The sequence below is a fragment of the Stylophora pistillata genome, chromosome 6 (assembly GCF_964205215.1).
Source record: "Stylophora pistillata chromosome 6, jaStyPist1.2, whole genome shotgun sequence".
NCBI classification, from domain to species: Eukaryota; Metazoa; Cnidaria; class Anthozoa; order Scleractinia; family Pocilloporidae; genus Stylophora; species Stylophora pistillata.
The window spans coordinates 16919692-16947286 of record NC_142524.1 but is presented as its reverse complement, the minus strand read 5'-3'; the positions used below and the strand labels follow the sequence as shown (position 1 = coordinate 16947286).

Sequence of the window (27595 nt, the reverse complement as noted above, 5' to 3'; positions counted from 1 at the left end):
GTACTCCCTGTTTGGCAGCTCATGCCTCTTTTAAACAGAAAACCGTTTTCACCGACAAAACTGCCTTCAGATCTGAAACCTGACGAAGAAGTCTTTGTTTGTCGCTATACAAATGAAGTTTTTCGGGATTACAGGTAAGTTGTGATCCCTATTGCAGTATTTCTATATCCGGTTTACTCTCATTCATTTTGACGTTCACGGTTTCACGTACTACTGAAAGACACCGCCATTTTTCCGTTTCAGGTCATTTTTCGAGCGGACAATTTTGTGTAGCAGCCTTCTTTGGAGCTGTAAATACACTAACAAGAGTGGATTAACCTACCAAGAGGCGCTTGAGTCGGAAAGATCGATTAGAAAGCAGGTCCATAGCCTCCCAGAGCCCATCCAGCGAGCGGCGCTGACTCTGGTCCACCACACTCAACGTGGTCGTTTAGCTAATTTATGCAATGAAGTGTTTTCCTATCTGAAAGATCGCTACCAGGAAGGCGAAGAAGTTGATATACACTATCTTTCGAGCAAGTAAGTATGTTTATATCTCTTCGAAGAGTGCCTTTTGGAAAATGGGATCACATTTAAGGGGTGTGGGGCAGAATTTTGCATTGTATTGCTTTTGGTGATCGCACCTAACCGTCGCGAGGTACAAAGCGTCACATGCCTTCCAGCGGGCATCTTCGTCATAGACAATACTGATCTAGCTATAATATAGCCTCTCTCTCTATAATTCTCCTCTTCCTCTTCATGAGATAATTGTGGGGCTTTAAACTGTGCAGGGGTGGGGTTTGGGGGGTTATTTTTCCCAGATGTTGTCTGAAGGAGATTCAAAGAAATTTTTACTTAGCACAAGGAAGGCAGCCATTTTGTTTTAGTGGACAGCCCGTGAAGTACCTCAGTTTTTATTTATGATGAATTTTGAGACATTGAGTTTCTTAACATTTGGAAATGATGATTCACTTTTTTGAGTGGCAGCTGTCATAAATTATCTTACATTTTGTAACTTTGACACTTTTTCAACTTTTTGAAAGAATTTTGTAACATTATCAACTCAAATATTTAGAAGTTTGCAGACAGTTGGTTAAGGATAGTTTTTTTGCACTAAGAAGCAAATTTTCTCAATAATTTGCCTCAAGGGCTATTGCAAGAGTTCTGATATTTCTCTTAATCTAATTAATTATCATAAAAGATATTTATTTTATTGATGATTTATTATTATCAGGTAATAGTTATTATGTGTTAAATGATAATGCTATATTTTAATGATAATTATAATGCTGATAAATTTATTTATGGTTAATGAATAAGAATGACCAATGGGACTTGAGGGTCAGGAAAAGATTCAAAGTTATGTCATTTCAGTTCTTTATTAAACTGGGAGGATTTTCCACTAAAAATTTTCTTGTCTTTCTAAATACTGAAATTTTTGGTAATTTTTGTTTCAACGCAGATTAAAGAAACACATCAATAAAAATAATAGATTTATGACCTAATAAAATCTTTTGTTTTGAAATGGTCATTATCTAATTGTGTCTTTTTGGATTTTTGATTTGGTTTCATGAAAACTGTAGAAAATTTTATTGTCTCTCTGGTTGAGTTATTTGGTTGTTGGCTTTTTCTGTTTGTTTAACTTTTCCTTTGTTTTTTTAATTTGAGCCTGTACATTGACTTTTCTAGTCTTGCTGTGTTTTTTTAAACACAGTTTGAAATTATCTTCTTCATTAAAGTTGCTTAAACTGATGTTTGTGGATTTCAAACAATACTTCACAATAATGATAATGATTTTCTATATTATTGAGACGATTTTAATATATTTTTATCTTGTTTTAGTTTAATTGCACGACCCCATAAGCGGCAACGCTTTAATTACCATTGTGTCAAAATAAAAGTTGCTGTTGTTGTTGTTGTTAAAGTTAGTGATTACTTAAACCCTATGTAAGATTTGGTCTTTCAGTTTTCTGTTGCTGATTCTTGTTTACTGAAAGCTGCTTTAAATAGCTAAACATGTTTTGTTGATGTAAATGGGTTATTGGAAAGTTTTACAAACAAGTTGCAACTATAACATGGCAATATCTAACAATATATAAATATGTTTTTTAATTCTCAGTTGTTTTTTAGATGTTTAATTACCATAATTCTTGGAATATAAGTATCTCAGGGGCATACTTAAAAAAGGAGGGGTGCTTGATAAGATAGTGCAGCAGCAAGACAACTACTAAAAGAAAATAAAGGAACTATGGTAGCAAATGGAGAAAGCAATAACTCCAAAAGAGAAAAATCTATTGTCCTGTATTTGAAGCTTAAGAATTATAAACAATGTTGTGAAAGAAACAGGTTTCATATGTATCTCTACTTTATAAGAAAGTGAGGAAGGAGGTGGGGAGGTGCTTATTCAAGGGGGCACTTGTTTGATATATTGGCCGAGGAGGTTGGTGCTTACACACTGTACTTGGAGGAAGGTGATTATTAATGCACTGGTTCTTATTCAGGGAAATACATTATTTGTAATTTTGTGGAGACTGAGCCATACTGAGAATTTGGGATTGTTTGGTGACTGGTTTGACTAGTGATTTTTCAGCGGTTTTGGGACTACCCACCAAAGAGTCACCACATCATGATTCAACCACTTTGTGTTCTTTGAACTATTGTAGAGTCTTGTCCAGTAATTTCCCTTAGAGTTTTGGACTTGATGGACCTTGGTATCAAAATATTTTTGAAAGAATGGATGGGTATGGCTCTTACATGTGTGTATTAGTGTGTAGGTACATAAAAAGTATCAAAAACTTAACTCTTGAGATCTAATCAGACTTCTCTGTCTTGAGACCAATTGCATTGTATGAACACTTCCTTGCATATCATTGCTGAGATGTTGGTGCAAGATGGTTTCTTAATCCTCTAGATGTTAAGTTTTTCTGTCCTGTCTGTTTGTTAACTTTACAGTGTGTTTGCACTATTAAAAGAGGTTGTACATTGATCACAGTCTTCTGAAAGTGAAGGGGTTAGTCTTACCAAACCACTTACTAAAATAAGAACTCAAATTTTATAGTTAAGATGGACATATTTGTTTTGTGTTTTCTTTATTAGGAAGAGAGGCATTGTAACCAGGGTAATTCCCCCTAATGAGCTAACAAGCCATGTAACTAAATATCAAAGCTTTCTAAGTGATGGATTGAAGCCAGGGAAACTGCTCTCTCCAAAATCAAGGAAGCAAAGCCAATCTGGAGCAACCTTACAGTCTCCCACATCTAAGCATCGTAACAGCAGTTCTGATCGAACACCATCTAAGGAAAGGAAAAATAGTTCTAGTAGTTCAGACAGCCAGCCTTTATCTACCCAATCTAAAAAGTACAATTCAGAGGGCAAGTTTACTAAATCTCCCACTGTGAAATCACCAAGGAAGAGTGTTGATGACGAATCTCTGTCAAAACATAAATCACGGAAACTAAGTGAGGAAAGTTCAGGTCAAAAGACTCCTAGCAAATCTAGAAAGCTTTCATCAGATGGAAAAAGCATGCCATCTGGTAAAGCTACTAGTGATAAGGCTGCAAAAAAGGCATCTACACCCTCCTCAAAGAAAGGCAATGAGGAGAAGCTTACATCACCAAGGAGCAAGGAATCTTGCAAGGGAACTGTAGCAGAGTCACCAAAACCCAAAACACCAAATACTGGTAAAGTAAAAGGCTTTGTGGGTGAAATTGTCATTATTGATGATGATGAAAACAGTAGAGGAGATACAAAGACTTCTCAAGGAACTTCTCCAAAGCTATCATCTCCGAAGGAGAAGCTAGTGTATAACTGGCCATCAGCAGCACTATACAACTACGAAATCAGAATTCAGTCAGATAAAAGGGACAAGGGATCCAAGAAAAAGGATAGTCATGTTGAAACTGTTATTGTTCAAGCATCCATGGTCAGGTATTGAACCACTAACATAATGAACATACTGGTAATGGTAAATTTCATTCTTGTTGCATTTGGTACTGTTTTAATTGATATTTCCTCTGACCAATACCCCTGGTATTTACCAAAAATTTTTTTGTGTTTTTTGTGCAGTGAGAGGTGGGGATAGAGGGAAGTTGTAGCTTGCAGGTTTTTTGTTTGGTTAAATCACTTACAGAGCATGTGCAATTTGCCCCAAGCTAGGAAAATGTGTTCCATATTCCACCCTAAACAGCAAAGGTTTGAGGAAAGTTTGCTCAAGTTTTACTCAAACAACTCTCAAACCATCTAAGAGTGGATTCTTAAGACCGAGAGATTTAAAAAATATGCTTCCACTGTGTGAGTTTTGAGAACTGTTTTCTTTTGATCCCAATTTCTTTCAATTGCTGCCTTAACATAGTCAAAGTTATTTCATAGTCAGTAAATTATTGAATTTAATTATGTGACCAAAAAAAACAAATCAGGTCATCCACAGTCAACTTGGTAGGAGTTCAGTGCAATCTGTGTTAGTTATCATGACTTCTGAGGTTTTCAAAACCAATTTAACTAAGACATTCACACTCTAAAATTGACTCTTCAAGACTTTGGCATCAGGGGCGTACTCACATCAGGGTTCCTGTGCTCCTTGAAAGTCCTTGAAAGCTCTTGAATTTAATTTTTTTTACGTGTGATGCACGATCCTCGCAGTAGAGAGCGCTATTTATGCAATAGCGAAAATCAGACCTGAAAAAAATCAGGCCAGTACGGGATTCGAACCACTGACCTCTGTGATACTGGTGCAGTGCTCTACCAATTGAGCTAACAAGCCAACTGGGAGTAGGCCGTTAAGTTGATTCGTAATCAACCCGTGATAATAAATCAGATACAATGAATATATGAATTTTTTTTTTTTTCAGGTCTGACTTTCACTTTTGCATAAATAGCGCTCTCTACTGCGAGGATCGTGCATCATACGTATCTAATACCGCAGTTCTAAATATATGAACTTCATATATTCATTGTATTTAATTTTTTTTGTTTTCGAGGACTTGAAAACCCTTGGATTTAGACTCCAGTCCTTGAAAATTTCTGAAAAGTTCTTGAAAATAAGAGCAGATGAATCAAAGTTGTCTCCTTTTGTTTTTGGTGTTGAAAGTGTAGTTTCCAGCACAAATTGCAAAAATAAGTTTTCCTTTCAAATCCTGTGTTTGATTTTGATGTTTGACACATGATTTTTGTATATTTTGTACCTGATTGGTGCTTCGAAAATAATCCTGGTTACCTTGCATGTAATCACTCTGATGTGCATCATTGAAGTCACCCTCGTTGGACTTTTCGGCTGGTCTTGCACGTGTGGTGTTATTGAAATTGTTGTTGCCTAGGTGAATGTGAAACATGTGAAATGGTTTTTGAAAAACATGCATATTTATGCCTAGATTTATATCAGTTTAATTTTTTCAAATAAAAACTAGCGAGTGGTACACAGCAACAGATCTTGTCTACTTTGCTTATTTTCTGATCGGTTTTGTGTGATCAAACAGATTTCATCACAGATTTGGACCAGATTTACAAATGACCTACTTATATACAAGAACAAGTCACATTCAAATCAGGGTGTGAACAGCAAAATCACCTACAAACAGGAAAAGTTACACACCAAATCGAAATAAGGCGTCCAATTTGAATTGCCATTGTTCTGGACTTACTAGCCTCTTTGTGTTTCCACATGAAGACGAGGCTAGTAAGTCCAGAACAATGGTACCTCAAATGGGACGTCATATTTCAATTTGGTGAATGCAGATCCAGCATAACAAATTAAGCAATGTTTATTTTTTGGGCTCACAATTTAATGTTAAATAAGTGTGTTTCTATCTGTTACTTTTAACAATAAAGAGCAATGCTTTTTATTTCTAACACATCTCCATTTAAAAATGTACTTCACCATTTAAAAATGTACTTGACATTTGAGGTATCTTAGTTCCTGAATGAGCCAATCAGATCTCAAATGCATTTTTAATGAGTTCTCTGGGAACTAAGTTCCTGTGTCAACCAATCAGATTTGGTTTGCAAAATTCACTTTGCTCTTTAGGAACTAAGTTCCTCAATAAACCAATGACATGGAAGAATACATGACATGACATTTTTAAATTAAGGTTTGCCTATTTTGTTTATGTCAACACTGAATAGAGCAGACAACAATGTTACACTTTGGAAATGAGTCGAATACGCGATGGTCTACACGGCAACGAAAAGGCATCTGATACTATACAATTCTGTAAAAAATGCCACAATGGTTTTGCTGCCCTTTTCACCAGTGCTAATACATAATCTTATTAGAAGTTTTCTTGTGTAGTATCACTAAGTATTTTTACAAGTTGTACCGTAATTTGACGAGCCCGCAGGGCGTGTGAAAATACAAAAAAAGGAGTAAAAATACTCAGCGATACTATGCAAAAAAACGGCCAATAAGTTATTTATTATGCAACACGCCAAACTGTTATCTATGTTGTTCAGTGCGGGTGAATTTCACAGATATTTATTTGCGGGGAATGCGTGACAGAAGTATGCGAAGCAGTACCAAACTGATGCGTTGTTTTGTTGCTGTTTCTATTTTCTTCAATGAATTAAAGGAAGAAATTTCCTGGACATCGAGCTGTTCTTCTTTGTTTGATTCATCTGGTAAACTTGGATCTATATTCGCCAGCCATTCTGACTCTTCGTCGTCAGATATTTGATTCAAATTGTCTGCCGTTTTGTTTTTTGTCATTTAACTTCAAATCCACCATTCTTCGCTTGCACGATGCGAGAGAATCTGTTTAACCGATATTGTAGATTACAAATACCGGGTGACATTTCTAACTCAACCGATCGTTTTCTAACATTTTCAACGCTGTAGTGTATGTATAAAGGGCAGAAATTGCCTCTCCTACGATTCAAATGCGTTGTTCATTTTGTTACGGAAAAGTATTTTGCTACACTTCAATGATCTCGTCTCAGATTGGTCAAAAACTGACAGGTGTATTCATGCGTGGAAATGAACTTAACCATTCCCAAAGGAAAATTAGGCAGATCTTTATCGGCTTATTCGCTTGTTGCCATGTCTAGTCTAACATTTTTACGGAAGTTTTAGCTGGTTTTTAATGAAAAATGCCGAAGTCACTCGCGTGAAAAACAAAGTGTCGTGAGGCATTTGACATCACTAGCATGAATCAGTGGGAAGCACGCTCGCGTGATGATTGAGTTTGATTGCACGACTCTTACAAGCTATGTTATGATAAGCAACATAAACCAGTCTAAAAACTTATCGGAAGAGCAACATTACCGGGGGAGACTGTTTTGACTTGTGTACATCAACATTTCAAAATGTACTCGACATTAAAGGTAACTTAGTTCCTGAATGAGCCAGTCAGATCTCAAATACAATTTTCATGAGGTCTTTGGGAACTAAGTTCCTCTGTCAACCAATCATATTTGGTTTGTAATATCAACTTTGTTCTTTAGGAACTAAGTTCCTCAACAAACCAATAACATGGAAGAATATATGACATGTCATTTCTAAACTTTAAGGTTTGCCTGTTTTATTCATGTGAATACTAAATAGAACAGACAACAATTAACGATTGGTTCATACGTCAGCGTGTGTTCATCGAGATATGAAGCACACGGGAAGTTTGGAGAGCATGAAAGATGCCTAAGAGTTGCTCGAGGCATAGCCTCGAGCAACTCTGGCTTCTTGAGTGCTCTCCAAACTTCCCAAGTGCTTCATATCTCGATGAACGCACGCTGACGTATGAACCAATCGTTAATTGTTGTCTGTTCTATTTAGTATTCACATGAATAAAACAGGCAAACCTTAAAGTTTAGAAATGACATGTCATATATTCTTCCATGTTATTGGTTTGTTGAGGAACTTAGTTCCTAAAGAACAAAGTTGATATTACAAACCAAATATGATTGGTTGACAGAGGAACTTAGTTCCCAAAGACCTCATGAAAATTGTATTTGAGATCTGACTGGCTCATTCAGGAACTAAGTTACCTTTAATGTCAAGTACATTTTGAAATGTTGATGTACACAAGTCAAAACAGTCTCCCCCGGTAATGTTGCTCTTGCGATAAGTTTTTAGACTGGTTTATGTTGCTTATCATAACATAGCTTGTAAGAGTCGTGCAATCAAACTCAATCATTGCGCGAGCGTGCTTCCCACTGATTCATGCTAGTGATGTCAAATGCCTCGCGACACTTTGTTTTTCGCGCGAGTGACTTTGGCATTTTTCATTGAAAACCAGCTAAAACTTCCATAAAAATGTTAGACTAGACATGGCAACAAGCGAATAAGCCGATAAAGATCTGCCTAATTTTCCTTTGGGAATGGATTTTTTTAACTCCCTAGAGAGAAGAGGAAAACAAAAAACTCAACGCCGATTTCATCTCATTTTGCAACTGTAAGTTCATTTCCACGCATGAATACACCTGTCAGTTTTTGACCAATCCGAGACGAGATCATTGAAGCGTAGCAAAATACTTTTCCATAACAAAATAAACAACACATTTGAATCGTAGGAGAGGCAATTTCTGCCCTTTATACATACACTACAGCGTTGAAAATGTTAGAAAACGATTGGTTGAGTTACAAATGTCACCCGGTATTTGTAATCTACAGTATTGGTTAAACAGATTTTCTCGCATCGCGCAAGCGAAGAATGGTGGATTTGAAGTTAAATGACGAAAAACAAAACGGCAGACAATTTGAATCAAATATCCGACGACGAAGAGTCAGAATGGCTGGCAAATATAGATCCAAGTTTACCAGATGAATCAAACGAAGAAGAACAGCTCGACGTCCAGGAAATTTCTTCCTTTAATTCATTGAAGAAAATAGAAACAGCAACAAAACAACGCGTCAGTTTGATACCGCTTTGCATACTTCTGTCACGCATTCCCCGTAAATAAATATCCGCGAAATTCACCCGCACTGAACAACATAGATAACAGTTTGGCGTGTTGGATAATAAATAACTTATTGGCCGTTTTTTTGCATAGTATCGCTGAGTATTTTTACTCCTTTTCTGTATTTTCACACGCCCTGCGGGCTCGTCAAATTACGGTACAACTTGTAAAAATACTTAGCGATACTACACAAGAAAACTTTTAATAAGATTATGTATTAGCGCTGGTAAAAAGCGCGGCAAAACCGTTGTGGCATTTTTTACAGAATTGTATAGTATCAGATGCCTTTTCGTTGCCGTGTAGATCATCGTGCATTCGACTCATTTCCAAAGTGTAACATTGTTGTCTGCTCTATTCAGTGTTGACATAAACAAAATAGGCAAACCTTAATTTAAAAATGTCATGTCATGTATTCTTCCATGTCATTGGTTTATTGAGGAACTTAGTTCCTAAAGAGCAAAGTGAATTTTGCAAACCAAATCTGATTGGTTGACATAGGAACTTAGTTCCCAGAGAACTCATTAAAAATGCATTTGAGATCTGATTGGCTCATTCAGGAACTAAGATACCTCAAATGTCAAGTACATTTTTAAATGGTGAAGTACAGTTTTAAATGGGGATGTGTTTTCTATTAGCTCCTATTTTAATGCAAAAGGTCCTTGAATTTGAGAGCCAAGGTCCTTGAAAATGACCTAAAAAGTCCTTGAAAATCCTTGAACTGGGTTCCTGAAAAAGTACAAGAACCCTGTCACATGATTATTATTATTATTTTTTTATATTGTTTAAAAAAAATGTCAGAAAAAATTACATTGACAAGTATATCACTGCTTGTTGTGAAACTTTGTCTTGTTTTTATTGATTAGTTAATCATCTGGTTTTTCTCTTAGTCGCAGAAAGGGTGTGTTCACACGAGACAAAGTGAAAATGTTCTTGAAGATTAGTTGTGAGAGGAGTACTCCCCATTCTGAAGATGGCATCTATATTGTTCAGGTGAGATAACACACATGATAACGCATACAAATTGCATAAAACAATTTTGGATGTTTTCTCATATTCTTCACATTTTGGACTTAACCTGCATGCTTTCCATTTCTGTTTTTAGAGAGTATTTAGGCAGAAGTTTGATCTGGGTGAACCAGACATTCAGCTGAAGCTTGGTTCTTCACCAAAGGATAAGAAACAGAAGAAAAGGGGCATCTCTCATGCTGACCAAGATGGAGAGAGTGAGCCAGCTAAAAAGAAAAGGAAAAGGAAGAAGGGAGAGGAAGGGAAGAGCGAAGGAGGAATTTCTAAAAAGAAAGGAAAGGTAAGATAATCATTTGGGAAACTACAGACAGGCATTGCTGTCAAGACAAGCTTTCATTGCATGGAACCTGCACCTTTCATGGTTTTGGCTCCTACAGTATGTTTATTCCAGCACTTATGGCTACAGTGCTATCTTAATCTTACCACATGGGGGGCAAGGCCAATCTTGTGCATCTGGCAGACTTGCAATATCCTGGGAAGCAAAAGCGGTATCAATATACTTTGTTGGTAATCCACTATTTAAGAGCTATTTCAAGAGTGATGTCTTTATGGAAATGAATGATAATATCTCTTTAAATTTCAGAAGGAGAAGAATAAAAAAAGTAAGGAAGATAAGATGAAGCTTCCACCTGAGGAATGGCGCAAAATCATGGAACAAGAAAAGGAGAAGAGGAAAAAACAAATGGAAGAAGAAAAAGAAAAAAAGAGACTGGAAAGAGAAAGGGAAAAAGCTGAGAACAAAGCCAAGAGAGAAGAGGAAAGGGCAGTCAAGAAGATTGAGAGAGACAAGGTCAGGGCATAATAAAGTTTCATGTACATCATAACTAGATTTCTTCTTTACCTTAATTTGTAATTACTTTCTGTTGCCTGCAAGTTTGTGTGATTTTTGTTTTGATGCCACATTTGTATAACAGTTACGTAGTTTATTTGCTTAAATTTGGATGAAGATAACCTGCTTTTCAATTTGGTGAACTGATTTAGACAACCTTACATGTAGACTACAACTGAAAGGATTGCAGTGACAAATGAAAATTTGTCATTACAAAACAATAGTTATTATTACATGCAAATGAGTACAGGAATATGTATTAGATTACACTCGATTGGCAATTATATGGAATATTTTATACTGTGGGCCTGGATTCCTAAATGGTATGAACCCAGACCTTGTTTTATCTCTCTGGCTGGATTTAGCACTCTCCAGTGAATAAGTGCCTGTAAATCAGGGAGTAGGGGTTGCTATAATGCGAGCCTGAGTCTTTTATGGTGAGCCGGAGCCATTTTTTGCAAGCCCCGGGAAAATAACATCCAAATCTGGACGTAATACCTTTTTATGGTCATGGTCCCAGGCGTTCCTTGTTTAAACCGTGGAAACTGAAGATGAGACTACGACAACTTGTCTTATAGGGGGGTTGCTATAATGCGAACCTGAGCCATTTTTTGTGAGCCCTGGGAAAATAACGTTCAAATCTGGACATGATGCCTTTTTATGGTCATGGTCCCAGGCTTTCCTTGTTTAAACCGCGGAAACTGAGGATGAGACTATGACAACTTGTCGTATCATGTGCTCGCTGATTGTAAACAACACAATTTTCGAAATGTTGTGTTTTGGGATGGTCGCACGGCAAAGATTACTGTCTTATACGCTGTTCTCACATACAAACACACGCACTGTTCGTGGTAGGCCCACACTAAACGACGTAGAGCATTTTGGCTCAAACTACGCAAATACTGGCAAAACTGTGACAGCCGATTAACAACAAACTATGAAGCTGAGACGAACACTTTGCTCGAAGGTGGCGCTAACAATGAACTGGATAGGGATGCTGACAGAAGCAACATGAATAGTAATGTTAAATATCTAAGCTCAGCTCTTCCAAATTAAATACCTGTTTCTGTAATTGGTTTCCATCGGGTTCAATGCTTGTAAAGTACGATTTGATATTTCGTACATAATCACTATTATTATTGTGCAAGCGATGATGAAAGTTGGTTTGCTCTTTGCATGGAGTTATGAGTGCTTAGTAGAAGACATGATGAATACTCTTGATGACTGTGATCTACTAGAAAAATTTTCCAATATGACCAATGTGCATGAACATAATGATGTTACAGTGTCATTAAAGGTAAAAAAATTCAGATCTCGTGATGCATATTATAATAATTGTACTCGTGTTTTTTGTGAATGCTATGGCTTTGTAGTTTCAAATAAATTTTACGCGTGGAGAATTCTCAAGTAAAGCGCTCGCTACTAAGCCCGAGTGAATGCTCCTCAAACGTCTAGTCTGATATTTTTTTCAGATTTTCACCTTTAAATGCTTTCTGGAGAGGAGCCAAAGACTGTTAGAATAAAATGAGGAGAGAAAATGGAAAGATATATATAGAACAAACAGTGGCTTGCAAGAAGAGGCTCGGGGCTCACCAAAAACGGCTCTGGCTCACAGACTCGCACATTAGTTACTCTCTCAGGGAGTAGGGATGTGTCACTTACCCATCCAATGTACTGGGACCAGGCTAAAGCCTTTACCCGGTAGAAATGATTACCTTGTGCATGTAGCTTCTCCCTGTAATATCAGGTTATTATTTGGGTGGTGGGTGTTGAGAATAGACAAATTAATCACTTAGTGAGGGTTATCTAGATGTTATATGAAATTCCCTTTTAAATGGTAGTGCATCACAAGTATATACATCTAATAGAGCTTATAATCAGATTTGTTGGGGTACATGGGAGCATTTGTTATGTATTTGTTTTGTTGTGATATACAGGAGCGTGAAAGACAAAAGGAAGAAAAGAGACTGGAGGCTATACGACTGAAGGAATGGAACAGACCAAGAGAAGACCTAGAGTTGGATGATTTGAAGGTTTTTGTTTCCTATTCTCTTGGAAATGTGGATTAAAATTAATGGTTCTATGGAGCTCTGAACCCTTTCACTCTCAGGACCTCTTTTTTAGTTTTAATTCTTATCTGTTTACCATACAGTTGTTATGAGGTCAACCAATAATTCCTACTTAATGTGATATTGATATTGTAAGTAGAAATTCTTTCTTGGTCACTCGTGGGAGTCAAAGGGCCAAGGCTTGCACTGGTTGTTATGCATTCACCTTGTTGGTGTTACTTGTATATAACACTCAGGCAATAAAAAGCTTGTCTCACATGGTGCAGTATTTCTCATGTCCAGGTAATTTGATTAAATAGTAAGTAGAAAGTAGGTTTGTAGAATTATGCTCCATTAAATAGGTGGTCAGACTGATGATTGGCTTTAGAATAAATTTCAAGTAGTTTCTTACTCTTCTGGATGCTGAAATATCTTCCCTGAAGACAAAAACAAAATTCTTGATGTAATATTTCAAAAACTCGTTCTTCTTGTTTCATCGAGGTTTCCAAACACGAGAAAAATGATGAAAGCACAAGGCCCTAGGCCAAGTGCTTTTATTGTTTTCAAGTGTTTGAAAACCCTGATGAAACATAAAGCACAAGTTTTTGAAATTGCCTCTCAATCGTGCATCATTTAACCAAGAACAATGAAATAATTCAGACTGATTTTGGCATCAGTGGGGTTTGACATCAAGCTGTAGGGTTTGATATTTCATCAACGTATAGTGGAAAAGCCTCTGTCCAGTGTTTCATCAGGGTTTCTAAATGCACATGTGGCCAAATTGGTGTATCATGATTGGTTTGTAACTTGATGAATTATTAATGAATTTGAGAAATTATTATCTCACTTTTACTGTTTCTCTAGTACCAAACATTAGTTGAACAAACATTTAAGAAAACCATCAATGAAGTGATTATTCAACAGATCTAATGTGTAATATTTGATAAACAGGATCTGCCTAAAACTGTTCCGGTCTCCATCAAACTTTCATCCAACCTGTTTGGAGATATGATGATGGTCTTGGAATTTCTCAATGTTTTTGGAAGCCTGTTTGACATCAGAGATGAATTTCCTAGTGGCCTTACATTTGGTGAGCATACATGTTTTTATAGTGTTATCAATTACTTTCAAGATCAACCTTACTTTTTTCCATCTGTATGGATGAAAAACATTTTCAGAAAGATTTCTCTTGCTGCAAAAGCAGTTAAGGAACTTTTTAACAATGCACAGGGTGATAAAGAAAATTGATAAGAAGAAAGTTTTGTACAAAAGTGCCTTTGAAATAAAAGCTAGTGCTAAGAAGTCACGACGTTTCGACCTCTCTGAGGTCATTTTGAAGTGAGTAAGTTTTCCAGATCAGCATAAATATGTTGAAGCAAGTTGAAGACGATAAAATGTGGCTACACATGCCGATACTTACACCAACGAATTGAAGAACACAAAGGATCGGCAATCGGACACCACCTAAGAGAGCAGCACGACATGGAGCCAGAAGACATCACACAGAGTTTTCGAATCTTAAGGAAGTGTAAGAACGAATTTGACTGTCTTGTTTTTGAAATGTTTTTTTTATCAAAGAACTGAAACCAATGCTAAACAAACAGTGCAATTCAATTCGCACCAAACTATTTGTTTAGAGCAATTCATGCTACAATTATTTTATTCTTTTATTCCTTTATTCTTTTATTCTCTCCCATTGTATATTGTTTACACTTTTTCACATATTTTAGTGTTCGCCACATTTTATTGTCTTCAACTTGCTTCAATATATTTATGCTGATTTGGAAAACTTACTCACTTGACAATGACCTCAGAGAGGTCGAAATGTCGTGACTTCTTAGGGCTAGCTGTTATTACAAAATTGCCCCCCTCCCAAAAAAAAAAAATTATGGTTTACAATGAAGAAGAAAAACAATAGATGTCCTTCATGTTACATCACTAAAGTTACCAACTACAAAGTTGTTTAAAGTGGCAAGCAGGTATTGATAAAGTGCTGCAACATTTCCAAAGTGTCTTAATATCATTCTACTTTCATCCTGTGAGACTATTTAATCATTGATTTGCTTTCTTCTTACCTTGTTAATCAAAGCTATGTTACAAGAAGCTCTAACTGAACATGATGCAGAGGGTGTTTACTATGATTTGCTGTTGTTCTTGTTGGGAGCAATACTTCGCACTCACCTAGAAGAAGAGGAGGAAGAAGGCTTGGATGGTACTCATGAGCATGAACCTGTCATGGATGTTGAAGATGACGGTGATGAGAAATCACAGGCAACAGTGTCAGCCTCAGCCTCAATGGCAGCTGCTTGGCCAATGCAGCACCAGGGAAAACCTCTTCATGAATTAATAATGGACCCCTTCACAAGCTCTGAGCTGCTGAGATTGCATTTGTTATCATCTGGTGCCAGAATAGGTAGGAAATTTTACTTGATCATTTTAAAATCAATGTAAATCATGTGATCTTGTAGCAGTTGCATAATCTTGGGTTAAGCTTAGTTTTATAGGTACCAGTAATAGCACAGGGCTGAATTAAATTAAGGCATAATTTTGTGTGAGTTTTCAGAAGTTTCTGATGAAACATTCAATGACCTATAACATAAATGGCAAAATTTTCTTCTGTTAGCCCGTTATCTCCCATGGGTAAACAAGACAGGTTGTTTACTTACAATATAAGTACAGTCTCAGGAAGAAAAAGAAATAACAACTAGGGGAATGTTAGTTGATTCAGTCTGTACCACACACACTGTTGCACAATTTTGTATGAAGCCATTTTATTGTTCAGTTAGTGTCAATGAACTGTAAAACCGACAAATCAGCTGACTGAAATTGTATTTTTTTAAACAATGCCAAAGCAATGATACCAGCCCTGCCAAAACCATTTGCCATCAATGAAATGATAATACTCGTGACAATAAACATGCTCTTAGGATGATTTTTGGTTACGAAGTGCATTAAGCAGATGCCCTGGTATGTTCAGGCCTCGTTACATTAGAGCAAAAAAGGATGGAACTATGTAAAAAACTTTTTAACAAAATTGTGGATAACCCCCTGGATGTTCTGCATCCTCTTATTCCTTTCAACGAGAGACCAACTGAGGACCTCAGGAATGCTGGACCATACCGTGTAAAGCCATGTAAGACCAATAGGTGTCGTGACACTTTTATTAACAAATGTGCAGTTTTTTTTTAGCAATTCAACTGCGCTAATTCTAAAATTTTATATTCGTAGTCGTAGTCATAGGATTCTTCTTGTAAGCATGCAAGTAATTTTGTAATTATATTTATAAAATTTCCCCTTCTATACCTTGTAAACCTTAGCAATTCAGTCCATGTTGTTATTAAGGTATTGAATAAATCATTCTTCTCTCTCCCTCTACTTTTAAGGAAAAGTGAAGCCTTTTTTGATAGTTTCAATTTCAGGTAATTTTGCACAGGGCAATCGCTAAAATAAATGAAAAATTCCCTCTTTCTCAGCCAATCAGCTGAGGAAACACTTAAAGAGTTTGTAATTAGCGCCTCACACTCATGATTTACAAACTTTGTGGCTGGATGTTTGCTAGATTTTCTTACATCCACTGGTAATACTTCGTTATGTAAAATGTACACAAGTGTGTAACAGAATAAGCATTGACTGAAACAGTTACATGAGTATTTTGAACTTTCCAATAACTGATTCAATTTACCAAAGATTTTTAAGGTAGGGCATTACTGTGCTTGTTACAGAATCTGAAATTTAAGCCTTTAAGCTTATTACAACTCTGATTTAAGAAGCACTGAATACCATTTGATGTGTGCTTTTTCAACAGACAAAGGTAAATGTACATTAAGTTCTGATATATTCAAACAGACAGACAATCTTTATTTTAGCACGATAGTAATAAAAGGTATGCAGCTATGGGGTCAAAACAGAAAGAGGTAACAGTACACTAAGTGGAGTACATGTATGATTGTAGTAAAGCTTCTAAATGTATGATTGCTTAGAACAGCTGCTCAAGAGTGGTCCCTTGTAGGAGTTAAAATGTACCAAAACAGTCTTTAATGATAACAGCCCAGGAATAGAGTCTTACTTTCCCACATTAAACATGTATGTTCACATTGAGACTTGCTTCCTTTCGCCATAAGGTTGCGGTGAGTCATCTTATCGCTGGCAGCGCCGCGGTGGATTTACATACAGTGATGACGCTGGAGTAGAATTTCGCCATGCTGAACCTCAGCTATTAAAATCTTTGGTGACAGGGAATATCTACGATATGAATGCTGGTGACAAACTCAAAATTCTTGTTGCCCTGTGTACTCAATTGATAACATATGCAACAGCCAGAGACTATATTGAAGAAGGATTTGATCAGTAAGTGTATGAAGATTCTATATGCTAAAATGTTTCGTAAAACCGTTTTTCAGTTATATGACGATGAATTGTACTTTTATTGTAACCAAACTTCACCTGGACTGGTACGTGTACTCATTGCGCTTCAGGTGCCGCAAGGTCCGTCGGGAGTGGCAAGAGGACCAGTGGGCAGATCAGCGGAAGGAGAAAGTGGAAGCAGCTGCAAAGTATCGGCGGAAACAAGAGGAAAGACAGCGGCAGAAGGAGGAAATGGAAAAACGGAAAAAAGAGAAGGATCAGGAGAGGATCGATGCTGCAAAAGGAGAGTCCAGGTATCATCAGCTTTGCATTTGAGTTAGAGGCTTGTAGATAGTTACTAATGTAGCCGTGATGAGTGCGCCTACTTTGCTATATGGTCATAAGTAAGAAAAGTATAGTGTCATTTTCTCTCAAAAGTATGTTTAATGGATCCTCTTCATCAAATCCCTTGTATTTGAAAAATTTAGCTTTACTGTTTTCAGTGTAAAAACTGAAGATGGAATCAAGATAGACTTGAAACGAGAGGAAGAAGATCAAGGAAAGAAAGGAGGAAAGAAACTTACCAAAAAGAAGGACGAACATGAGAATACTTCTCAAGCGAGCGAAGCGAAAGAACCAACGACCACAGACAGCAAAGTAGACGAAAGCAAAGGTACGGCAGAGAAGGACGGCAACACAAATCACGCTCCTGTTTTAACCAAAGAGGAGGAAGAAGAGTTGGCGCAGCAGAGACGTGAGGAACGCAAGAGGAAGGACCAGGAGTTTATGAATCAATTGGCAAAAGCAGTATCTAGAAGTGCAATCCAGCCACTAGGACGAGACAGGGTCTACCGGCGATACTGGGTATTTAGATCACTGCGAGGACTGTTTGTAGAGGATGATGACCCGGATCAACACTTGCTGTTAGAGCCAGAGTCCGAGTCTGAATCTGAGGTAAGCGCTGATGGGTGTTTAAGTTCTCTCTAGAAAGATCAGGGTGGAAAGCGATCATCGTCGTATCTACGTGTTGTGTTTATGTAGACTCGGAGGAGTAGGAAACTGGAACATAATTGATTGTGAAAAGTGTCTCGACATACTCAGAGCAAAAAGAACCACAACTAAAGATAAGCGATGTAGATAAAAGAATGGTTTTGGTTCAGAGGACTCCATTGAAGGAAAAATGCATAGCAGAGTAATCACTTGACAACAAAGTTAACTATACAGTGTACGCGGTGTGGCAAGGTAGAGTTATTCTTCCCTGACGGGGCATGTTCTTTGTCTCTTAAAAGGCAAATTTAATTCTGGTGCGAAAATGGTAATATTTGGAGTTAAAAAAGGCCCTGTTTTTTTTTTTGTTTTGTTCCAAACGATATCGTAAAGCTAAAAGTGTGGCAATCGATTTGTTTGATGAAGTTTGAATAAGGCGAACTAAAAAACCGCTAAAAAAGTTTCTGCTTTGGTCATATTTAAGTTGGTAGAACCCCCAACTGTTACCATGCCTCGAATACTTATCTCTATTTCCTGGCTTTACTTTCTGTAGTTTCTATATTGTAGAGTACCCCATGAAGTCCCCAGTCAGGAATGCTGAATTCGTCACTTGTTATCCAAAAGTCAAATGAGCTATATTTTACTCATTTTGGGAGTGAAACAAGTAACATTTGTTCTTTACAGAATAACGAGGAAGGAAGTGATGATGAAGGAAAAGAAGAAGGAAAAGAGAATGGAAGTTTGTCATTCGATTCGAATGATTTGGTTAAAACGAAGAAGCAACAAACTGGTTTAGTGAACGGCGATGCTACAGTAAAGAAGGAATGCTTCGAGCGGAAAGTTATGAACATGTTTAAAGCTTATGATTTAGTTAGAGAAGCGTCTGAAGATGAGACCTGGAGCGAGCTTTACAGGAAAAGACCTATGGCGAAGTGGTCTTACTTTGCTTCCAGAGAAGACATAGACGGTTTGTTAGAAGCATTGAATCCACGCGGATTCCGCGAGAGACTTTTGAAAGATGCAATTCAACAAGAATACAAACAACTTGCACTTGCTGTGGACAAGTGTCCGTTGAAAGCCGATCTTCAGGCTCAGAAAAAGGAGTCCAAGCCTAAGGGAAAGCGAGGAGGTCGAAACCAGCCCACTGTAGATAAGTCGCGGTATAAGACAATGGAGGAGTTCATTGAAGCGAATTTACGCGATCAGATACTTGACTTAGAGGACAGAATATGGCAGGGTGGACTGGGAGTTATCAGGAATATAGACCGTGAGGCGTGGAGAGCTAAATTGGAAAATGGTATCTATGATGATAAGACTCAGACCCAACATGCCAGCGACGAGTGTAAGGTCAATGGAGTAAGTGATGTCAAAGAAAATGGTAAGGAACAGCTTATGGAGCTTGATGAAAGTGTTGGAGACGATAGCAAGCTTAATGAGGACAACAGAGAGGAAACATTCAGTGTAAAGAAAGAAAGGCCAATGAATTGTGACGAGGAGGAACTGCCAATTGTGAATGGAGTTAAGGATGAGATTAAACACGGACACAATACAGGTAACCGGTTCTTTTTGCATATTTTGGTGTTAGGCTGGACACTTAAGTCCCATGTTTCCCCCTCTCCTTTTCTGAAGAAGAAAACTGTACCGTCTGACGTTAAAGGTAACTACAGCGTAGTATACTTACTATAGCGTAGGGAGTAACTTCCAATGGACTATTTCCCATTCAGGTAGAGTTGTAACCGTTTTAGTCGCTCGAGACCGGAATGAATTCTCACTCTGCGCGCCGCTTGATTCGTTTATAAGGAAAATTGTAACCTAAATTAAAAAATGAGAAGGCAAACAAATCAAATTTAAAACCAACGCTGAACACGCGTACTTTGGATTTCTTACTTTTCATTTATAATTTTCCTTGCAGGGTTCATTTAGTTTAAAATGGGCCTTGTTTCTGTGGTCGAGATGCAAACGTGGCAGTCGCAAAAGCTCTACCTGTTACAGAACAATATAATTTAGTATAGGAATGAGGAAGGGCTAACGCTCGAAACTTCAGCTTTTTAACTCTCTACGGTGGCCAATTTACAATTTCAACTTATTTGATATTACTAAATTACCTTGTTACCCCCACCGACGCAGCACCACAGTTTCTTTAGAAACTTACCCCCTGTTACAGAACAGTCCGCTTCCCACCTCGTTTCAGTTATCGCAACTTTCACGACTGTTCTCTTTCTACCTGTTGTAGAATCCGCAGATGGCGTTAAAATGGAAGTCAAGCCAGATGAACGTTCATTTACAGCTGTTCCATCTAATCTTCAGCTTAATAGCTGCGCCTCACCCCCAGCGGCTGACACGCGGTGCAGTACACCCACTCTTAGCTTATATGTTGGACCTGTGGCAGTCAACCCCGCTGTCAGAGAACTTGCGCTGGAACTGCTCAAGGTATGAGGAATTTCGTAAGAGATACAGTAAGGCCAGTCATAGCAGCTGCACTGATATGTCAGAGAAATCAGTTGAATTTGAATTTTCAATATTAAAAGCGTGGATGAATTGATTTTGATTGACGAAGTGCTGTAATCGTTCGAAACTATTCCGCCACCTCCTTTGCTAGTGAGGTACAAGACTTAACTAAATCCGACACAGTTACTCACAGTTTGCTAGCCCTTACGTAGGGTATAAACTGACTTCTTGTGATATTTACAGTTTATCTCCTTGGTTGTTGTGTTTACCTTGGGATCACTTAGCGTAGCTCTTGGCAGCGCATGCGCAGTTCAAAATGATTTAGTCCGCACTCCTCATCAACCTTTTGCCGACTGAAACTTTCCCAAGAACTCATAAAAACTACATTTCAAGTCCTAAGATATCCTGAGTGATAGAAGGTAGTGGCCTCCAGCGGTTTATCTTTTACTGACTAGGGTTTCATTTTGTTATGGTTTACTAGTTGAAACAAGATGCTTTTGACGAGCGTACAATTTTAATTTCGTCCGTTCAGCATCAGGAATCAAGATCAAAATGTATTCCTTACCTGTCTGGTAGACTCTATTTGGCCCTTTTGCTTCGCCCTTTCTGATTAAGCTAATGAGTGTCTTTAACTTAACAGGTAGAGCAAGGCATAGAGAAAAAGTATCTGAATCCACCTCTTGGTGAGGACGAGGAGACCAAGCGACAGAGACAGAAAGAGGCGGCTGCTGCGGCTGTCAGCGAGTTCAACGAGGTGATGAAAGCTGCAGAGACTAAGGAGAAGCAGAAGAAGGACAAGAAAATGGAGAATGATAGTAACGGAGAAGATGCAAAACATAACAAGAAGAAGAAGGGCGAGGATGAAGGAGAAGAGGGAAATGACCACGATAGGAGCTGTAGCCCGTCGGAGAAGGAGGAGGAGCAACCAATAAAACAGAAGACATGTCTGGAGAGGTGGGAGGAGTCCCTCCTTGTGTGTACAAATTTGTCGCAGGTGTTTGTGCATTTGAACACGTTGGATCAGTCCATTGCCTGGAGCAAGTCTGTGCTAAACGCTCGGTGTCGATTGTGCAGAAGGAAAGGAGATGCGGAACACATGCTGCTTTGTGATGCCTGTGATAAGGGTCATCATATGTACTGCCTTAAACCACCTATCAAGGAGGTATGTAACTGAACAGTGTGCACCATTATACTGATACTGAACGTTCAGTGCGTATTTTTATTATTATTATTATGTTTGTCTATAATTGTGTGTGTCATCGGGTTAGATGCTTTGCGGCGTAGATGCTTTCTCCTTTCTAATGGATGGGTCAAACTGAAACTTCGCTCTCTTAATTGACTTGTTTACAATAATAAAATAACATTAAATAACCTTTATTTTAAGGTGGTCAAATGTTCTTAGCTAATTAGCTACTTTACAGACATGCCACGAAAAATAAATAGATAAACTAGAAATAATAATAGAAAGAGAAGATTTCTCATAAAAACCTATATACAAATATTTATACAATTAAAAAAGGACGTAAAGACAGCAGAGTGACACTAACTCTCAAAAAAGAAGCAACAACTTTGAGTTTAAATTTACAAGACATGTTTCGACATTCTCATGTCATCTTCAGTTGCAAATGAGCATTTAACTGTTGTACATTTGAATTTAAATTAGGGTACGTTACAAACTACGTGTCAGTGCTTACGTTACATTTGAATGTTAAAAACGCGAAAGATGTAAATAGCGTGCGCTTGACTAGATCAAAAAATAAATAGATAAATAAAAAATAAATAAATAAATGTAATAATAATAAAAATAAATTAAAAGACCAAGGAACAACATCATTAAAAGGAAAGAGACAATTCTAGATGTTTCAATTGCTGATTAAGGATAGGTTTTTCCCACTTAATATGCAATGCCTCTTTGATCTTAATTTGGTATTTTGAAGCGGCAGAATCTAAGATCGTGAAACATTCAGTATCACAAGAGTCAAGACAGGCCCTTGATGATTGCAGGTGCTTGTAAATATGCGAAGTTTTGTCCGACAAGAGGTGCTCACGAACTCGTGTACAAATGTAGCGAGTGGTCTCACCAATATAACTGACATTACAGCCAGCACATGAAAATTTATATATGACACGCGAACACTTTCGCCCACGTAGCTTTCTGCTTTCTGTGCGCGCCAAAATCTAATCTTCGCTTTGTAGTAAACTCGTTCACAATACGGCCAAGGTGGCAGAGAACGTTAAGTACCAGTTGCTCGACATACCTGCGTGCATGGCCCCTGCGACGAAATAACTTCACGGGATCGGCAAAGTTCCAGTTACAGAAAATTATGCAAAAAATATGGAAAGATTTAAGTTTAAATCTCGTTTAACGTTTAAAGCGACATATCAATGACTGCAACCATCGTCTTGTAATACAAACCTCGCAAACTTTAAAACACGTTCTCTAGTGATACCTGCGAAAGTATTCAGTATGATTTCCGGTAAGATTTTCGCGGACAATCTGATCGATTTCTCTTACATTGTGTGCTGAGACTGAAACTTTTCACTTTAAGCAAATCTCCGTCGCACGATCCAAACAAGCATAGCGAGCAACTGAGCTACTAGTAAATGTCCGTGTTAAAATACACGAAAGGACTCTAAAGCACACTTCACTCTGATTGGGCAGAAAAACACAAAGATTTTCTGGCACCAATCAGATGGCAGAACGACTGCGACCGTTTGGAACTAGTCTTGTAAGACAATGTCCCCAGGGGCTCTTCATGCCCCAACTTGAAATCGACTCAGCCCATGGATCTCCGAGGATGGGCCGCCATGTTGGTGGACGTAAACAATGGATATCTCATTAGCTTCTTTTGTTCGTCCACCAGCATTTGTTGCTTTCACCATTGTTACCTGTGTCTCTAGAGATTGGTAGCAAACCACCTATAACGCCACGATTTAAGACCGTAGGTGGTTGTATTTACTGAGTAGCTCGAGGATATGTTTTCGTCTAAGATTATAATTAGTTGATCGTTCATGCAATAGCTCTCTTATTCCTTTAGAGACTTTGTACCCATGGATAGCTTTGTAGTTACCGGTGGCTATTTTAACAATTCTCTGATTAAGTGGAGACCACAGGTTTAGTTTGAGCAACGTCTCGTACGTGGGTTGACTTGTCACGGGTCATAAAGCGAAGGGCTCGTCCATTGATTTTTTCAAGTTTGCCGGAACCTCTTTTACCACAGTCATGCCACGACTTTGAGTAGTAATTGAAATGCGGTGTAATGAAAGCACGATATATATCTATCCTCAATTCAAAAGGCAATATTTTCTTCAGACGATTGAGAACAGCAACCTGTTGACTTACTTTACCACAGATTTTACGAGTCTGTCCCTTAAACTTAAGCTTGTTATCGAGAGTGAGGCCAAGAAGTTTCAAGTCTACCGGTAATTTTAAAGAATTCAACTACCCTATTGTCTCTGAGAAACCCAAGCTTTCCTTTTAAATTACAACTATTGTGACGGGGCTACCTACTACTGACCAATTCACATAGGGGTAACTAGTGATGTGTTCCAGCTACTTTTGCTTTGCATCTATGTAATATTTGGCGCTTTTGACAATTTTTATCTTCGTTTAATCCTGATAAATCGAACCATTTAGATGAAAAATGGCAAATAGCTTATCCTTTGGCAGCTGACCAGTGTTGTCATAATTTGTTGTTGAAGTGATACGGTTTCTTTACCCAGGTTCCCGAGGGACAGTGGTTTTGTGCTGATTGTCGTCCTAAGGAAACAAGGCGCAGCGAGAGAAGGAAAAAGCCAGCGGTCAATGATGAGAATGAAGAGGAAGAAAATGAGCAGTCAAAAGAGGAAGAGGAAGAAAGCGAAGAAGTTAGCGATGAGGATGAAGCCGACAGTAAATCAAACAGTGATCAGGACGAGTCTGAACAAAGTAAAGTTTTGCTGGGTTCTGTTTATTTTATTTAATTTGACATGGTTATTGTTACTATGAATTCCCTCCAAGTGACATCACTTTGTGTGAATACATTGACCATTTTGTTTCGCGATAAGTCTTTGACTTTTAATTTTGATCAGTGACTGGATTGAATTTTGGAGATTACAGATGGTGCTCTCCAAGACTTTCTGTTATACTGGCAATCTCAGGGTCACAAGGAACTTTAGATTACAATTGTTTGCCCTGGTTGCCAATATTTTTTTATAGGGCGAAGATACTTTGGCCCTATACCCTCTCTCCGCTCACGCCTCTCTCGCTTGATTGGAGGAAAATGAAAGGCCACCAACCATCTGGATTAAAATCGCAGAATGAAAAAATTAGCGTTATCTTTAGACTACGTGTCCTTTTTTTAGTCTGTTTCAATCATCTCCATCCTTAATCCCTCTTGGTTTAATGTTGCCATTTTTTCTCTACATACATGATGCAATAATACGTCGCAGCCTCCTTCAAAAAGTGAAGGTAGTTTTCACGACGCAAAGGAACCCTGTCAGAATATCATGATACCGTAATCCACTATCTGCCTTCATTTTCAATGACAGGTGACGCCAGTGAAACCTCTGAGCATGGCGATCAATGTGCAGTGTGTACTGAGGGGGGAGAGCTGCTGTGCTGTGACACATGTCCACTTGCCTACCATATTGGTTGTGTTTATCCACCCTTACGACGAATTCCACGCGGGAACTGGGCATGTCAGGTGTGTACTGGGGCAGACGATGAACGGCCACGGAGCTGCCGCGTGAAGAAGGCCGCTATCGAAGGTAAGACTCGGGACTGTTTTTCGTTTGAGGTAAAGTTATGTCCTTTTCAGATAGGTCGGGTTTTCGGGAATCATTGAATTTCTGTTTCGTTTTATCCTGTTCTTTGCATTTGGTATCTGATATTATTAGGAAAAGACGGAGTAGCCAAGTTAAGGGGAAAATGCTACAAAGCTGATCCAAAGTACAACGATGCAGTATTCTTTTCATGTACAAAAGCTCGCTTAACCTTTTCACTCTTAAGATCTCATTCGATATCTTTACTGTCTGCTATGGAATTCTTACGATGTTACTTCGGAAAATTTGATGTTGGATCAATTAAAAATCCCCTGTTTGATCTTTTTCTTTTTTTTCTCTCATCACTTGCTGCTTGGTACTGTCTTGATGTTTTAAGGAGAAATTCTGTCTCGGTCACTCAAGACAGGTGCCTTTTATTCTCTCCAAATGTTATTAAATGCTCATCCCTTTTACTCTGCAACTTGTAGCTGCCCAGAGAAGTCTCCAGCGGAGCATGAAGGCTGGGAAAAAGAAAGCCACCCGTAGCAATTCCCGTCAGAGCAGCAGGCAAACAAAGAAAACGAACAGTCGGAGTCGGAAAAGACAACCGTCGTCTTCTCCATCACCTCCACCGCTTTCACGAGCTGGCGCCAAAACTGACAAGTCTAGCAAGCGGCAGCGACTCTCTTCGTCGTCACCTTCACCGTCATCTCGTTCTGCGTCGCCTGCGTTGAAATCCAGTCGGAGAGGTACCGTTAAGATAGCATCGCGTAGCCGAGGTCGAAGTTCTCTCGATTCTTCCCGATCCTCGTCTCCAGTGCTTCTATCTGAGCCGAGTCAAAAGGCTTCTGGAAGGAAAGATCCTAAGCTGGGGGCAAAGTTTGTTTTGTGCCAAAAGTTGCTAAATGAGATGATGAAACACGAGGACGCCTGGCCCTTCACTGAACCTGTGGACGTTGATGAGGTAAATCGTGAACTGCGGCTAAATATTCGATGTCACCTGTACCTGGCATTGCGTTTAAACCTAGAATTAGCTTGGCTCTTTTTCAAGTAAACTCTTCTCCTTCACAAATCCTGTAACTAACATGTATCTTCACACTTGAGACAACTTAGCAACGTACCAACTTTCATTGTCCTCTTAGGGGGGAAGGGGGCCCGGTCGCTGTTAATTCCCATAAGTTGTATCGAAGCCCTGTTTATAAAGAGAGAGACACAAAAATAACAGATTACAATAAGCCTGGAAGGAAGAGGGTTATGTTACAAGTTGCAAACCCGTGAAAATTTAGCCAAATTCTTCAAGATGTAGTAATGGGTACGAAAATTTAAGGTAAACAATGCATTGCAATTAGATAAATATTATCTCCGTCAGTTCCTTTGTATTTTTTATTTTTATCGTAGAACCCTGACTATCTGCAGATCATAGAAAGGCCCATGGACTTGGGAACCATTAAGCAAAATTTAGCTGCCAAAGCATACGATCATGTGGAAGATTTCGCCGCTGACGTTCGTCAAGTGTTCATTAACTGTTCAGAATATTGTCGGCCACGAGGCAAGGAAGCCCGAGCTGGGATTCGGTTGTCGGCTTTTTTTGAGACGCAGTACTCCGACATGGGACTAGATACGACAGAAGCTCGCACGACTCGAAGTAGACGAATATGAATCCGCTGACAAGTGTGAAGATTGAACCAAGAACCTGTGTGAAAAACAAAACTGAAGAACAGTAGTCTCTCTCGTCTCCGTTTTCTATTTTATGGGGGAATAAGGAAAAAGGAGAAATCAATGTCTTCTCCGCCACTAAGTTGGTACTTTCTTGAACATTGCTAAAGACACAGAGACGAAGCAAACTTTGACAACTTGTCAAAAAAAACTCAGTACTCACATAATTATACTATTCGTTCGCTTTAGTCGTCAAATCAGTGCATTTTGTACTTTGTTTAAGGCTCACTCGTCAGTCAAGCGGTATCTCGCCAAATATCCAAAAATAAGGGCAACGTCCATTGCCGTGCAATGCGAATCGGCTTTACTTCGAATAAGTTTAAAACAAACGCATAAAACAAAAAAACAAAAACAAAAAATACGCTTAAAATGGAATTATTTATGACTTGTTTGCGGATTCGCTCAAAGTTGTAAGTGTTACACTTGAAAATAGCGATACAACACAAGACATTCGTGCAATTAAGTTTGTGGAACACATGTCGATTACAACTTTACTCCTATGTAATGTCCCAACTGCATATCCAAAATTATGAAAGCGTAGGATAAGCATGTATATAGTCATCAAGAAATAAAGTGAGTAACTTTATATCATTAA

General features: G+C 38.3%; 1 protein-coding gene across 3 annotated transcripts; it reads left to right on the top strand.

Moving 5' to 3' along the window:
* LOC111324029 (bromodomain adjacent to zinc finger domain protein 1A) lies at positions 1 to 27595 on the top strand. Of its 3 annotated transcripts, none has more exons than XM_088726097.1 (19): positions 1 to 134; positions 244 to 519; positions 3076 to 3906; positions 9747 to 9849; positions 9962 to 10165; positions 10472 to 10675; positions 12652 to 12747; positions 13714 to 13852; positions 14852 to 15175; positions 16884 to 17109; positions 17238 to 17420; positions 17595 to 18060; positions 18778 to 19645; positions 20327 to 20523; positions 21182 to 21703; positions 24265 to 24469; positions 25072 to 25290; positions 25773 to 26248; positions 26683 to 27595. In XM_088726097.1, the coding sequence occupies exons 1-19, from the start codon at positions 22 to 24 to the stop codon at positions 26941 to 26943; spliced, it is 5913 nt and encodes a 1970-aa protein (XP_088582223.1). In that variant the 5' UTR covers positions 1 to 21; the 3' UTR covers positions 26944 to 27595. The 3 variants fall into 3 exon arrangements, with proteins under 3 accessions (XP_088582223.1, XP_022783245.2, XP_088582222.1); XM_022927510.2 differs by having other exon boundaries at positions 10469 to 10675; positions 17610 to 18060; XM_088726096.1 differs by having other exon boundaries at positions 10469 to 10675.

Bases quoted from the DNA above. Each gene is read 5' to 3' on its own strand.
- LOC111324029 (XM_088726096.1), top strand. From the start codon at position 22: ATGCCTCTTTTAAACAGAAAACCGTTTTCACCGACAAAACTGCCTTCA. The intron at 10,166-10,468 runs GTAAGATAATCA...TTTAAATTTCAG, and splicing joins TTTCTAAAAAGAAAGGAAAG to AAGGAGAAGAATAAAAAAAG. The intron at 25,291-25,772 runs GTAAGACTCGGG...TGCAACTTGTAG, and splicing joins GAAGAAGGCCGCTATCGAAG to CTGCCCAGAGAAGTCTCCAG.